At 39.6% G+C, this 16,430-nt stretch overlaps 1 protein-coding gene across 13 annotated transcripts in view; it reads right to left on the reverse strand.

The window, feature by feature from the left end:
- LOC141395229 (bridge-like lipid transfer protein family member 3B) overlaps window positions 1-16,430 on the reverse strand; it is a 191,002-nt gene that overhangs the window by 586 nt on the left and 173,986 nt on the right. For 8 of the 13 annotated variants that reach the window (XM_073970772.1, XM_073970780.1, XM_073970778.1 and 5 more), the window contains 6 exons: window positions 16,244-16,389; window positions 16,028-16,154; window positions 15,462-15,609; window positions 11,622-11,820; window positions 11,432-11,549; window positions 10,428-10,580 (listed from right to left, as the gene is read on the reverse strand). In XM_073970772.1, the coding sequence (XP_073826873.1) occupies window positions 10,443-10,580; window positions 11,432-11,549; window positions 11,622-11,820; window positions 15,462-15,609; window positions 16,028-16,154; window positions 16,244-16,389 (876 nt within the window). In that variant the 3' untranslated portion in view covers window positions 10,428-10,442. Of the gene's footprint in view, window positions 1-10,427; window positions 10,581-11,431; window positions 11,550-11,621; window positions 11,821-15,461; window positions 15,610-16,027; window positions 16,155-16,243; window positions 16,390-16,430 lie in introns of those variants that run through there. The other 5 variants (XM_073970781.1, XM_073970783.1, XM_073970782.1 and 2 more) reach the window with 1 other exon arrangement.

The raw sequence follows: 16,430 nt of genomic DNA on the forward strand, positions 1-16,430 counted from the left end.
TTTTCTCTTTAGCTACTGAGGACTAATTCTATTTATTATGCAGTCGAAATAGGCTTTAATGTCATCGTTTATAACGGCGAAATCCAAAAGTCCTGATCATAATAATAAGTTAATATATCCACCGAAAACTATGTAATATGAATATTTTGTTTTTAATTTTTTTTTTGTACGTACATTTACAAAAGTTTTAATTGAATAGTTTATTTACTTAATAAAACAAACAAGTAAAAAAGTATCAGTCGGTTTTGTCGACAGATATATACCCTCAGCCTGTGTATATTGAAACAATTTTTTCCCAAAAAAAATGTATTTACGGGGTTTTAAAAATGTTGGGCGTTTGAACCGACAAAACTGTTGATTAGGATTAAAGATCAAAAGTCTTGCGGAGGAGATACTAAAAGGAATCGACATTGACCATTATGGAAGTGGATCTCCGCCCATTACATATGGTGCCTATGGGGTTTTTACACCCTTCGGGCTGTTTGCTCAAGAAGTATGGACTTGCCCCTGAAAAAAACGTATACCATCGTAATTGAGGCAGCAAATGCAAGTTGCTTCAGTAAAAATCAAAGTGATTCGATATCAGGTCTTAAAGTGAACTTATCCAAAGTTTTGTGTGGGAGGTACCGGATGGAGTGAACAAATATAGTCCATATGTGAACCTGATCTATATCTGGTAGATATATTAGGATTTGTAAAGTATGGACCAATTCGGCCACTCCCTTTAAGAGTTATAGTGCCCACAATTTTTCCGAACATTTTTGAACTTTTGTGGGGGAGGTACCTGAAGGAGTGGACCGATATGGCTTATCTTCAAACTTAAACTATGCTTGGACAAAATATTACTAAGCCATATTTTGACCGAATCGGCAGATCCGTTTGAGAGTTATCTTGCGCTCCAACCACCTCACACGGTGTCATAGGGGTTTTTTGAAACTTTCATGCTATTTTCTCAGGAAGTATGGATGAAACTTGTACCGTCGTATGGAGGGCAATGAATACAAGTTGCTAAAACAAAAATCAAAGCGATTCGAGAGATGGCCCTAACCTGAACTTTTCCCAAATTTTGTGTGGGAGGTACCCGAAGGAGTGGACATATTGAGACCATATTGGAACCTCATATTACTCTGGTAGAAAGTTTATGCTATACAAAGTATGGACTAAATCGGTCACTCCCTTCAAGAGTTATCGTGCGCACAAACTTTCCGAACATTTTCGAACTTTTCTGGGGGAGGTACCGGAAGGAGTGGACCGATGTAGTTCATCTTCGAACTTAAACTAAGTTTGGGCAAAATATTACGAAAGCCAAAATTTGAACCGAATCGGTTCATCCATTCGAGAGTTATCGTGCGCTCCAGCCAGCAGGACAGACAGACAGACGGACGGACATGGCTAGATCGACTCCAAATTGTCTGAAACACATTTCGTCCAAACATACTTGGGGTCTAAAACCATTATTTCGATGAGACACATTTTCATTGTATCAAAGTGTATATACCCTCCTTAGCCTAAAGGCTGAGGGTATAATAAGTTGTTTTCAGATTCCGACCCCTGAATAATATCCGACCATTACCAAAATCAATAGGTTTTTTCTCTTTGGGACCCCCATTAACACCCAACATTTCGTGACGATCCAATCATAATTGCGACGTGTAGGGTGACTACAAAACAAATAAAAAAGGGGATGTATTACCGACTATTGCGATATCTCCGTTATGTGGCCACCTACGCCAACCTACTTTGCATCACTGTAAAGATGGGATTTTCTACTTTCATAGTCAGACTTTGCTTTTGAAAGGTCCCCAACCAAAGCTGTGATATTCGTCATTATTATTAAAATCGCAAAAATGAAAAGTTGCGTTCTATTAGCGGCTATTCCGATATCTTTGTTGTTTGACCCCCTACGACAATCTACGTTAAATCGTTACAAAGGTGATATTTTCTACTTTCATTAGCAGGTTTTGATATACCCCATATAGAAGCGGAGATATTCGCTTTGAAATAAAATGTTGACTTTTTCTCCAAATAAGTTTTCCCCTTTCCGACCCCTGAATATTATCCGAACATCACCAAAATCAATAGGCTTCTTCCTCTGTAGGACCCCCATTAAATCCCAATACCATCGTGACGATGCGATCAAAATTTCGATCTGTAGCGTGATTACAAGGTTTAGGTGGACAGACGTACGGACACACTCTGATTCCAAAATTTGTATATTTGAACACATTGGGGAACCAGATAATCAATAAAATCCTGTGTCCTTCATATATCAAAATACACCACAAAAATACAATTTCAATTGGAGTCTTTCTCGAGCCCACAGGAAGGATCAATATCCTCTAAGAGAAATCTATAGCACAGTAATGCAACGCCATAGTCCATTATGGAAGTGGATCTTTTTTGGAGTCATGTCTTTTCGATAAATATCGCGCCCACTAGTTGTTTCAGTGGGTCATCCTGAAACTTTTATACCAGAATACCAGGAAGCATGGACTTGTCAACGGAAAACATACATAGGGAATACAAGCTGTTACAAAAAATCAAAGCGATTCGAGAGCAGGTCCTAAACTGAACTTTTGCGAAATTTTGTGTGGGAAGTTCCCTGAAGGAGTGAACCGATTGAGTCCATATTGGAACCTAAACATATGTACTGTCTCTAATGACCCGTACATGGAATGTATGGGGGTAGCAGTCAGGTGTGGAACTGCCGAGATAGAGTTCCTGAAAGTATACATCCCGCCGAGAAATAGCTGTATCTCAGATTGTAGGCCTGACATTAGCCCGCTCTTGGAAGGTCATAATCGTCTGATCCTGGGTGGCTTTAATGCGCATCATCAGATGTGGCATTGGGCCCTCGGAAACGACCAGAGAGGTACAGCGCTGGCTGAGCAGATTGATAGCTCTACGTTTTGCACGGTCAATGACGACGCCCCTACTAGAATTAGAGGAGAGTGTCACAGTTCGCCAGACATTACCATCGTGTCACCTGGTCTGTCAAATGACTTCACCTGCCAACCCGTCATTTCCCTTGGATCAGACCATCTCCCCATAATTGTCTCCATTAGCAGACCACCGGACTTAATCACCTCTGAACGCCGCACATTCGTCAATCATAAGAAATCTTATTGGCCGAGTTTCAGAGAGTTCACCAATCACCGCTTCAGAGAATTGCCCAATCCTTCTGATGTTCGGGTAGCGGAAAGGAGGTTCCGAGACATCATCACTGCTGCAGCCGCTCGCCTTATCCCTGCTGGTCGAATACCCGATGTAAGACCTAACTTTCTAGCAGAGGCGACGGGATTAGCAAATGAGCGTGATGAGCCAACCAACCCCAATGACCCCAGAGTCAGGGAAGTTAACAGGCTGGTCGGCGAGCATAAGCGGAACAAGTGGTTAAATCATCTGAAGAGTTGCAACATTGGAGCCGGTATAAGTGAATTGTGGGCAACGGTTAAGTCACTCTCGAACCCTGGAAGAAGGGAAGATAGGACCTCAGTCACGTTTGGCGAAGTTACGTTGACTGACCCGAAGCGGTGCGCAAGTTATTTCAATCGACAGTTTGTCGAGCACCCCGAGAGTGACAGGGCGAAGAGAAGAGTATTACGTCGCATCAGATCTCTTCCTGCCGAGGAGGAACCACCACAGTTTACAATGGATGATGTTGCCAATGCCATCAGGAACGCTAAATCATCCAAAGCGTTGGGCCCTGATGGAATCTCCATGGTAATGCTGAAGCAGCTGCATGAGCCGGGAGTGGAGTATCTCACTAAAGTTCTCAACTTGTCGCTATCCACCCTCATTGTTCCCGAAGTCTGGAAAATGGGCAAGGTGGTCCCACTACGGAAGCCCGGCAAGGATGCCAGCAAAAGTGAATCGTACAGGCGGATTTCGCTTTTGTCGCCCGTAGCAAAGACCCTTGAGGCCTTAGTCCTCCCCAGTACCAGAAATAGCTATCAAGTTGCCGATCATCAGCATGGTTTCCGTAAACAGCACAGCACGATAACTGCGCTGCACGCCATTACCACACATATTTGTCAAGGACTCAACCAGAGACGGCCGTGTGGTAGAACAGTGATGGTGGCGCTTGACTTATCAAAAGCCTTTGATACAGTCAGGCTGTTTGAGGACATTGAGCAGACAACCCTCCGGCCAAGCTTGAAACGTTGGATAGTCAATTATATGTATGGACGCCAGTCGTACGTGGAATTCAGGAACAAGAAGTCCAAACCCCGTAGAGTGAAACAGGGAGTTCCCCAAGGTGGGGTGATATCTCCGGAACTGTTTAACCTCTACCTCTCCTGTATTCCGCCCCTGCAGACGGCATCGAGATCGTAACGTATGCGGATGATTGCACGATCCTGGCGTCGGGTACCTATCCTGATGACATCTGTGAGAGACTGAACAACTATTTAACCGATCTTACCACCTTTTTCCCTTCGAGGAATATGCAGATTTCCACCACAAAATCAACAGCCACTCTGTTCACCACATGGACAGCGCAGTTTGGAAGAGAATTTAATGTCGTGGTCGACGATAGCAGAATTCCGACCACAAACTGCCCCAAAATTTTAGGGATCACATTCGACACTACTTTCACGTCGTGCGCGCACGCCACAGCTATCTGCGACAAACTGAAAAGTAGGAACAAGGTCCTCAAGTCCCTAGCCGGCAGCACTTGGGGTGCAGATAAAGAAACCTTGTTAATCACATATAACGCGATAGGTCGGTCTGTGGTAAGATATGCGGCGCCAGTCTGGTCCCCGAGATTATGTGATACGAATTGGAAAAAGATTCAAACTTGCCAGAATGCCGCTCTGAGAACAGCAACAGGGTGTCTCCTCAAATCTTCAGTGGACCATCTTCATGAGGAGACAAAGATTCTTCCATTAAAGGAACACAATGAGATGCTTTCGTTGCAGTACCTGTTTGGATGTTACTGTGTGAGTCATCCCAATCACCATCTTGTGGGTAGGCCCGACACATTCAGGCAGATCAGGAAAGATATCCATGCTCTAGAAGGAGAGGTCCAACGATACAGGGGAGAACCCCTAGATCAACAAGCATATCAAGCAGGTTTGAATAGCATTCACGCGGACGCAGTTGCCAAGCCCTTAAGCAATTATAGTGTGAATAAAGTAATCGGAGTACATCCACCATCTATCGCAGCTGAGGAGCGTCAGCTGCCACGACAAACTAGAGTAGTTTTGGCTCAACTACGCTCGGGATATTGCAGTCGCCTACATTCTTATTGGGCGGAAATCGACCGTGCCGTGCAAGACATCTGCCCAGTATGTGACATGGGCCCGCACGACACAGAACACCTTTTCAACTGCCCCGCCAAATCTACCCATCTAACTCCAGTGGATCTGTGGCTACATCCCATCGAAGCAGCCAATTTCCTGGAATTGGAGATAGACCCAGAGCCAGATTGAACAGAAGAACAAACATACAAACATAATAACAAACACTGTTACAACAACAACATATTATGTTTCTCGCGCCAATTGCAGGAAATCTAGGTCAAAGACAACTAAAGAAAATCAACAACTACAAAGTCAGCACTTCACATCCCATGTTACTGCACAACGGCAGTAATATTGGAGGCTTTCAGTCAGTCGGTATCATTCCAGCGATGCTTCAAAACGCACCGCATGTTTTGATATCAACGCTAAGGAGGATTTTTAGGGCATGCATTCTGCTATCGTACATACCGGCGCTATGGAAGGAGGTAACTGTGACCTACACTCCCAAAGCTGGGAAACCAAGTCACACGCTGCCGAAAGACTATAGGCCGATAATTCTTTCCTCCTTTCTTTTAAAGACTTTAGAAAGGCTACCAGATTTGGAAATCAGATCATATATAAAACATGACCTTGTAAGCAACTCTCAACATGCTTACGTAAAAGGGAAGTCAACAAACAACGCGCTACACGAGGTTGTGGGCTGTATAGAGAAGAATATGCATGATTCAAGTTTCACCTTAGCTGCCTTCTTAGACATAGAGGGCGCGTTTAATAACGTGAAACTTGAATCAATTCACTCTGCTCTAGAAACACTAGGTGTCCCCTATTCTAATAAATTGGATAGATAGAATGCTTGACAGTAGGCTAATCAATTCAAGCTTAGAAGAGAGTTCTATAAAGAAGTCTGTCACCAGAGGAACGCCACAGGGAAGAGTTTTATCACCCCTGTTGTGGCTTCTGGTACTGAACGGGATACTTATTGAGTTTGATAAGCTAAAAACCAAGGTGGGCGCGTATGCGGATGACGTACCCAGCAAAATTAAATGGAAGTGGTTCCATGTGAAATCATGATTTCACTGGTTCTTTTGCATAAGTGCAAAGGGAGTCGTGAAAGATCCGATCTTTTTCATCGAATTTTCATGAGTGCAATTGAAGTCGTGAAAGATCCGATCTTTTTCATCGAATTTTCATGAGTGCAATTGAAGTCGTGAAAGATCCGATCTTTTTCATCGAATTTTCATGAGTGCAATTGAAGTCGTGAAAGATCCGATCTTTGTCATAATATTGTCATGAGTTCAAATAAATTGATAAGTAACCGCACAATAAATTATCAAATACTCATATACCCAAATAATTGTGTACTTGCAAAAGTAATTGTTAAAATGAAAATAAATGTCAGATGAAAGTGGTCGATAGTGGCAAAATTTATGTATTTTAATAAAAATTACAATGTAAATTGATATAAAACAAAAGAATGATATATTTTGAGTTTGGAAACCTGTTTCGTTTTGTGGATATTAAAAAGAAGTATGAAAAAGACCCGGTCTATAAACCATGAGCTTCCCACCGATATACATAGTAAAACATATCGAGCTGCAATTATTGGGTTGGTTGGGCCATGTTAACAGGATGGATAAAGATGCCACCGGCATATGAATACGAGCCATTTGACGTTATGCGACCCGAGGGAACAAAACTCCAATGGAAAGATCACGATATCACAAGCATGGCATGCAAAGTGAGAGAAGCAAAGTAGAAGATCGGTATAATAAGTATAAAAGAGACCATAACATGGTAACTATTACAGGATAAGCTTTTTCTTTTGAAATAAAATAACAGAATTCAAATTTATACTAGATTTCCCAAACGATGAGCTTGGTTCAGAGATTGACACATAATTTATCGAATATTGGAAAAACGGAACCCCCCAAGTTGAAAGAAGTATCTTGCAGCCATCGGAAGAGATAAATATGATATTGCAGATTAATATAATATATAATTTTGAAAATTACTGCGCATTGTATTCTTATTAATTCAACAAATTACATAATTGTATTGCGAATTTTATTTCTGATTGGCGAAAATTCGGATCCAAAGCATTGGTGCAAGAAGCCATGACAATGAACTGGTGCAAGAAGCTATGACAATGATCTGCTGCAAGAAGCCATGACAATGAACTGGTGCAAGAAGCCAAGACAATAAGCTGGTGCAAGATGCTATGACAATGAACTGGTGCAAGATGCTTTGACAATGAATTCGTGAAATCATGTGTCACTCCCTTGTAAATGTCATCGGTGATTCACCTAAATTTTCACCTATGACATGTCACTTGCACCTATGATTCAACTCATGATTTGTCATCGAACATTTTCCTGGGTAGTCATTCTAATCAGCGGAATATTTTTATCTACGCTGTCTGAACTTATGCAGGGTGCTTTAGTGACTCTCTCACGTTTGGCCCACCATAATGGACTTGGGGTGAATCCGGCGAAGACAGAGCTGGTGCTTTTCACTAGGAAGAGAAAGATTGCTGCTTTCATTCCACCAACTCTAGATGGTGTGCAACTAAGCCTCTCCAAGGAAGCAAAATATCTTGGTGTGGTCCTCGACCACAAGCTTTGTTGGAAGAGGAATACCTAGGAGCGAACAAAGAGAGGCTTAATTACATTATATTCTTGCAAGAACACCATAGGTAAGAGCTGGGGTCTCAAACCACATGTGATACACTGGCTGTATAGGACTGTTGTTTTTCCTATCCTAACCTATGGTTGTCTTGTTTGGTGGCACGCACTCAGCAATAAATCAAATCTTTCTAAGCTAAGTAGTGTGCAACGTGCATCGTCAATTCTTATTACTGGAGTTATTAAAAGCACACCTCAGGCGGCGCTGAATGCTGTTTTAAATATCCAACCTCTGGATATTTTGGTACAGTATCAGGCCTCCAGGTGTGCCTTGAGGCTTAGGGAACTTGACATGTTGCGTTGCTCACTACTTGGTCATGCAAACGTTCGGCAGTGGTTGAGTAGTCAGCTAGTGCTTGGAAACAGAGGCGGTGAGACCGATTACATTTCACCAACTCTTGACTTCACTATACCTGACGTTTTAATACCCGATAGGGATAAATGGGTTCTGTGCAGACCAATTCCTGATGGCCTATCTATCTTCACTGATGGGTCGAAGATGGAAGATGGCACGGGCGCTGGTGTGTACTCAGATGAACTGAACATTAGGTACTCGTTTAAACTTAATGACAACTGTAGTGTTTTCCAGGCAGAGATCTTTGCAATATTGAATCCCTTAGAGGCAATAGTGGGAAGAACGGACTTAGCAAACAGGGCAGTCGCTATTTAAGTAGACAGCCAGGCAGCGCTAAAAGCATTAGGGTCTTTCACTATTAAGTCTAGGATTGTTCGAGATTGTAGGTCTATCTTAGAAACCTGTGGTATGTCAGTAAGATTTTGTTGGGTACCTGGTCACTGTGGTGTAGAGGGTAATGAGATTGTGGATGAACTGGCGAGGCGGGGCTCACAATCAACCAACATGCAAGTGGAGGTTGGTGTGAAACATCCGCTTTGTTACTTCATGGATAAACTCACCAGGTTCTACGTTGAGAAAACCAAAAGAATTTGGCTAGATGCTCCTGGTTGTCGGGTTGCTAAGTCAATCTGGCCGGTAATCTCGGCGCGCAGAACTGTTTCCCTTATCTCGTTGTGCAAGTCGGAGATCAGAGTTGTTGTCGGGATCATCACTGGTCACTGCAACATCAGATCTATGACTTGCAAATGGGATAACAGCAGCAGTGACTATTGTAGGCTGTGTGAGGACGTGGAGAAGACGGAGACAATTGAACATCTTCTCTGTCTGTGTCCCAGACTGAGGGCCAAAAGATACAGGCTTTTTGGCGTTCACACGACGGGATCCCTGTCTCACTTCTCCTCTTCCGACCCCACAGCCTTGCTAGCATACTGCAGAGGCCTTAAATTGCTATGGGGCGGGTAAACCTAAATATACTAGTTTATCTACCTTTTAAGTATTATCTGTTTCCTCTCCTTCACTCTCTTATCTTCTCTCTACTCTCCCCTGTCTCCCTCCATCTACTTTCTCCTATCCATAACTAATCTCCATCTCCATAGCATCTCTTCTTTCCATCACCAGTACTCATCATCACTACAACCGGATCCGCAACACACAAAAATTTTTCAACACTAAGGATGATCACAATGGACCACAAGGTCTACGAGTGGAGTGGCTGCAACCTATAGCAGCTGCGCATCCTATAACCTAACCTAACCTTCAGTATCACCGCGATTCAAAAAACTATACTGAGAACTTATGTAGCTTATAACGTGATCGATCCATACAATAAGTACAATTCCTTCGACCCATAGTAATATCCATGTAATACCATCAATCTTCCCTATACTCAACATTGACTGAGGTTCGTAAAGCATATTCTTAGGTTTGATGTAAATAAATAAATAATTCTCAGTTAATTGGTTACTGTCCGAATATACATTACGGTTCTTTTAAAAAATCGATGTTGGATTGTTTTTAGTTTTGTTTTAAGATTGCCAAAGTTTGAGCACAATCGGAATACGCTAACACGTGCAATATAGGTCAATCTTGTAGCGAATTTTCACAGCTAATCCCATTTCGATAGGACTTGCGGTTTACAAGCAAAATCGTGAAAACCTTAAAAAACCTAAAAAATTTGAACATTGATCGCGATTTATATAAAAAGATCTCCGGCGATTTTTGATTTTTTTTTTTTTTAATTTGGCTCATCTATGAGCATTATAGTTTCAGAATCTGCATAAACTTCCCAAGTGTAAATACCTTCCATTTAAAGATGGTTCAGACGCAACGTGTCTCTTTATCAAGAAGGATGAAGCTATAAAATTGACTTAATGTTTCAATGATAATATTTGTAATGCTAATACCAATGTAATATGTATGTCGGTATGTGTTTGAATTGGATAAAAACAAATGCTATTCTTTAAAAAATCTAACAATTATATAACATGCTATATATCAATGCAGTACTTCCTCAAACTCGTATTTAAAAAAAAAAATTTCAGAAGAAATAAAAAACGATGAATTTTTGCTACATCGGTGTTTGGGTAAAAGTTTAAATTAATAGATACTCAAATCATCCAATTTCCTAATAATTGCGTTTAAACATTTACCCAAGCACTACGATCATTTTTTTATCTCTCCTGAAGATGTAATGATCGATACGTGTTTGTGTGAAAAGCTTATTTGTATATAGAATCTGAGTATAAACATCGAACCTTCATGTGTGTTCCTTGCATTTGTGTTGTGTGTGTAGACTTGAGTCTTTGGTGTTTTTAAAGATGTGAAGAATAGTATTTGAACATTATTGCATAACAACATTATTTGTAATAACAACATTTTTTGTAATAACAGTTTATAGAAGAAACAAAGCGTATAGAAAATGTGTTGGAAAAATTACATTTAAAGAGTGTTTATAAAGATACAGCAACAGCAGTTCATTAACCAAAGACAAAAATGGTCACAGAAAATGGTTTTCAGCAACAGTGCTAACTCAATTTTTAGAGTTTTAAAATATGCCAATTTGAAATGTTCATACCATGGTGCCAGAAAGAAGGTGATACAATAATACCAACTGATGTCTTCATTTGCTGTCAAAACATATTTTTTTAATCAAAACTAACAAATATTTCGATTCTATGGGCCATTACAACATGTCTTCTTTTACTATTGTATGGATTTGAAAACGCAAAATAAACCAATTTGTTGGCATTAAAAATATAATTTTAACATTAAAAATGTATGCCAAGAAAGTCCTCCTTGAATTTTAAACACAACTTTTAACTTTAAGATAACCGGAACGCTATAAATCTGTCCGTAAAATCCAATCAATAACAAAAGAAGACTTGTAATAATGGGGGTATAAAGAATATTTGTGTACAACATCTTAATTTAAGCTTCACGAAGAATATTTTATCGTTTTCTTCTATATTTTATAGATTCGTCGCACAAAAACTTTTGACAGCAATAGAAGACTATGGCCTGAAATCCCCTTTTGTATCACCACCTGCCTAAATACCAAAAAATATGGTTGGTGGATTTTTAACAGTTGAGCCGTCGTGCACTGTAGCGTAAACATTATGCAATGGAATGAAAATAATTTCTGATCTTATTACCTGCAGCGAACGTATGGTGTCTAATAAAGCCTTTTTCTCTTCCAATAAAATTGTAATATCATCTTGAGCCGCTTTCAAATAGGAACGTAATACTTCATTTTCTTGTTTGTTTTTTTGTCTGAAAGAAAATTAAGAATATATCAATTACAATTTGTGCCCAGTAATGAAATTACAAATAGGTGTAACTTACCTATATGCTTCGGAATTTTCCTTCGCCTGTTGCAATTGCCTTCTTAAATTATCATTGTCCAGTTTGATTTGTTGCATTACCAGTTGCAGAGATATTAATTCACGATCACGTTCTCTTTCACGTGGTGTTGGTTCAGGTGTTTTAAATAAAGCTGAGGTTAGTGGATAGTTAGCGGAACCGGGACCATTGAGGTTTGTTTCTGTAAGAAGAGAACACAGATATAAAATATTAAGATCGGGAGGATTTTATTTTTTAAATAACTTCAAATCAAAAAACCCAGTGATCCCGCAACGTTGAGCTCGCTTCATTCTCCCTCGACAAACTAAATTATTTAATTTTTATACCCTCAGCATTTATGCTAACGAGGGTATATACACTTTCATAAGTGCAAAATGTGCTTCATCGAAATAATGCTTTTAGACCCCAAGCATGTTTGGACGAAATCCGTTTCAGACAATTTGGAGTTGATTTAGCCATGTCCGTCCGTCTGTCTGTCTGGCCGCACGATAATCAAACGGATCAACCGATTCGGTCCAAAATTTGGCTTTCGTAATATGTTGTCCAAACTTAGTTTAAGTTCGAAGATGGGTTATATCGGTCCACTCCTTCCATTACCTCCCCCACAAAAGTTGGGAAAATTTGTGCGCACAATAACTCTTGATGGGAGTAACTAATTTGGCCCAAACTTTGCACATCGTACAATTTCTACCAAACTGAGATGAGGTGCCAATATGGTATCAATCGGTCCACTCCTTCGGGTACCTCCTACACAAAATTTCGAATAAGTTCAGTTTAGGACATGCTCTCGAATCGCTTTGATTTTTTTTTTGTAACAACTTGTATTCACTGCTCCCATACATGTTTCATCAGGGGCAAGCCCATACTTCTTGGGAAAGGTGAAATAAAACCCCTTATTACACCGTGTGTAGTGGTCCAATGCCGGTCCAAAATTTGACCTTCTTAATATTTTGTCCAAATCTGGTTTAAGTTCAGGTATCTATCTCCCCCACAAAACTTCAAAAATGTTCGGAAAAATTGTGCGCACTATAACTCTTGAAGGGAGTGACCGATTTGGTCCATACTTTACACATCCTAATATATCTACCAGATATAGATCAGGTTAGAGTATGGACTATATTTGTACACTCCTTCGGGTACCTCCCACACAAAATTTCGGATAAGTTCAGTTTAGGACCTGCTCTCGAATAACTTTAATTTTTGTTGAAGCATCTTGCATTCGCTGCCTCAATTACGACTGTTAAAGCTTTTTAAAAGGTAAGTCCATGCTTCTTGAGAAAACAGCCCGAAAGGTGTAAAAAACCCTTATGGCACCCTATGTAGTCGCTGGAGAGAACGATAATTCTCCAACTGATCAACCACACTTAGTTTCAGTTCGAAGATGGGCAATAACAGGTTCATAACTGACGGTACTTCCCCCCAATATTTAAATAATATCATTAAAATGGTATGCACGACATCTCTTGAACGGGGCAACCAATTTGGTCCAACCTTTGGACCTTCTAACATTTCGTCCAAATTTACTTTAACTTTTAAAATGGCCCTTATCGGTCCTTTCCTTATGGTAACACCCCCACAAAAGTTCAACATGTGTGTCTAAGTGCAGGGTCTGTTCGAAGATCCTTTGAAAATGTATACCGACCCTGCATGAAAAGACCCTGAATACATTCGATCCGTCCGTAGATGAAAGTTATATCTCTGTCGGCAAAGCCGACTGATACTTTTTTAATCTTTTTACTTGACAATGGGCTATATCGGTCCACGTTTTTATATAGAGATTTTAGTCTCATTACATAGAAATGGCTGAAATTTGGTATTTAGTCTTCGTTGGGAGTAAAAAAACTTTCCACCTGAAATTTGTCGGTATAGCTCCATGTCTTCATATAGCCCCCATAGAACGGTACCTTCCGATTTTCGGTGTTTTGAAGGTTGTGGCCTCATATCCCTCCGAAATGGCTGAAATTTGGTATAAAGTCTTCCTTGGGGGTATACAACTTTCCAACTGAATTTTTTTCGATATAGGTTCACGTCTTCATATAGCCTCCATAGAACGGTACCTCCGGATTTCTGGTATTTTGAAGGTTGTGGCCTCAATATCCCACCGAAATGGCTGAAATTTGGCATTAAGTCTTCCTTGGAGGTATAAAACTTTCCACGTGAAATTTCTCGATATAGGTCCAAGTCTTCATATAGCCCCCATAGAACAGTACCTCCGGATTTCTGGTATTTTAAAGGTTGTGGCCTCAATATCCCTCCGAAATGGCTGAAATTTTGTATAAAGTCTTCGTTGGGAGTATAAAACTTTCCACCTGAAATTTGTCAGGATAGGTCCACATCTTCATATAGCCGCCATAGAACGGTACCTCCAGATTTGTGGTATTTTGAAGGTTGTGGCCTCAATATCCCTCCGAAATTGTTGAAATTTGGTATTAAGTCTTCCTTGTGGGTATAAAACTTTCCACCTGATTTTTTTCGATATAGGTCCACGTCTTCATATAGCCCCATAGAAAGGTACCTTCCGATTTTCGTTATTTTGAAGATTGTGTCCTTCCACCGTAATGGCTGTTATTTAGTGTTATCTGGGGGTGCAACACTTTCCAACTGAAGTTTATCGGTATATGTCCACGCCTTCGATTTTCGTTAGTTTAAAGGTTGTGTCCTTAATATCCCACCGAAGTGACTTAAATTTGGTATTTAGTGTTATCTGGGGGTGCAAAAGTGTCCAACTGAAGTTTATCGGTATAGGTCCACGCCTTCATATAGCCCCCATAGAACCGTACCTCTTGATTTTCAGTATTTTGAAGGATGTGACCTCAATATCCCAATGAAATAACAAGGTTCTCTTGAACCAAATTTAATTGGAAGGTGCTTACACCTGGGAAGTTTCAGCGGATTCTGAAACAGCAATGTTTATAGATAAGAAAAATCAATAAACAATAAAAATCACCGGAGCGCTTTCTAAATAAATCGCAATTCAAGCTGACGTTTTTAAGGGTTTTTTAGGTTTTCACGATTTTGTTTCGAAACTGCAAGTCCTATCAAAATGGGACTAAAGAATATGTTGTAGCTGTGAAAATTCTCTACAAGATTGACTTTTATGATATTTTCGTAGTGTTTACCGTTATTGAGATATAATAGTTCAAATTAGGAAAATTGATTGATTGTATCGCCTCCTTATAAAACAGTGTCATGACTGCAATTTCCCAATTTAAACTTATATATCAAAAAATGGTACAACCTAGGAAAAAATTACGAAAGCCAATCTTTACTCCCATTTCGAAAGGAAAGTTTTCAAGCTAAGAAAAAATGTGAAAGTTTGATCTGAACCTCTCTCTATATCTCAAAAATGGTAAAACCTAGGAAAATATCAAACAGCTAATCTTGTACAGAATTTCCACTGCTACAACATTTTCTTTAGTACCATTTCGATAGGATTTGCGGTTTCCAAGCAAAATCGTAAATAAAAATGTGAACTTTGATCGCGATTTATTAAAAAATCCATCCAGCGATTTGCTCTTGTTTTTGGATTTCCACATGAAATTTGCGGTATAGGTCCACGCCTTCATAGCCACATTATTCCAACGGAATAACTGAAATTTGGTATTTAGTCTTCGCTAAAGGTACAAGACATTTATACAGTTACAAAACAGAAAGTTTTGGTATAGCCCCCATATAAGCGTGCCACAATTTAAGGGGCTTTTAAGATTTTAGTTACATTTTTTACCGAATTGGGCGTTAATTAGATTTCTGTGTTCCCAGAAGATTGATAACTTACTTATACATCTTATCGCCGTTCTTACTTGTTTACATATATAATCTTACCTATAGGTTGTATATGAAGTAAACCATTTTTATCACGTTTCAAATGCAAACGGCCAATGGCCAAATTAATGGGCACTGGTCCGGGTGAGGTAATATTAACAGGTGGACGATCCTCTATTAGATTAATGCGAACATTTTCCAGCGATACCTAAAATTAAATAATAAATTTCGATTAAGAAAAACTCTGACAAAATTGGGAAAGAACAACTTTTCGCATAAGTCATCAGTAGTGGAATTCTGTAACTCATTCTTTGAGTAATCGATAAAATTAATTTCAGTAATTAATGAATTTTTTCGGTAAGTTAACAACCAAAATGAAGTTGTCGCTAATTCCTGCCGATAGCAATAGTGTTGTCAACTTTTGTTGATTATTTTCATTCATAATTTTCTTTTTAATTTTAACGATTTTGTCGGTAAGTCAAAAAATGAGTTATAGAATTCCACTACAGTTGTCTTTAAATATAAAAAAGAAAAGATTTCTTTAAAATTTTAAGCCAGTCCTTGTTTAAACCCAAATGCAATGCTGTTTAGGTGCTGCTCAGCTTTTAGTTTAGTTAGTTACTTACATTCACTGGCAAAGGATTCGTTGAGATCACTTCATCTTCCGCCAAATCGGCCAAACCAATAACGGTGCTCATGGACAAATCCATAGAAACATCGCTTACACGTATATCGGCGCTATGCGATACCAAGCTGTAACAAAGAAAAAATATTGAATACAATCAAGCGTTAATTTTATTGTAAAGTAAAATTAAAAATCAGTCCTTAATTTTGCTACTCACCCCTGAAAACTCTTTTTGTCATGGACATTTATAGCGACATCACTCAGCGGTTTCATTGTCTCCTCCAAACGTAGTCGAATACAGGGTGGTGCTTCTGGATTATAAGGAGCTAAATTCCATGCTTTACAACGGGCTCCAAACTTATTCTAGTTTGTTTTTGGTTGGGATTTTTTTGTTTGTTTGTACA

The sequence above is a fragment of the Musca autumnalis genome, unplaced genomic scaffold (genome assembly GCF_047663935.1).
Source record: "Musca autumnalis isolate F117 unplaced genomic scaffold, ASM4766393v1 scaffold_2, whole genome shotgun sequence".
NCBI lineage: Eukaryota > Metazoa > Arthropoda > Insecta > Diptera > Muscidae > Musca > Musca autumnalis.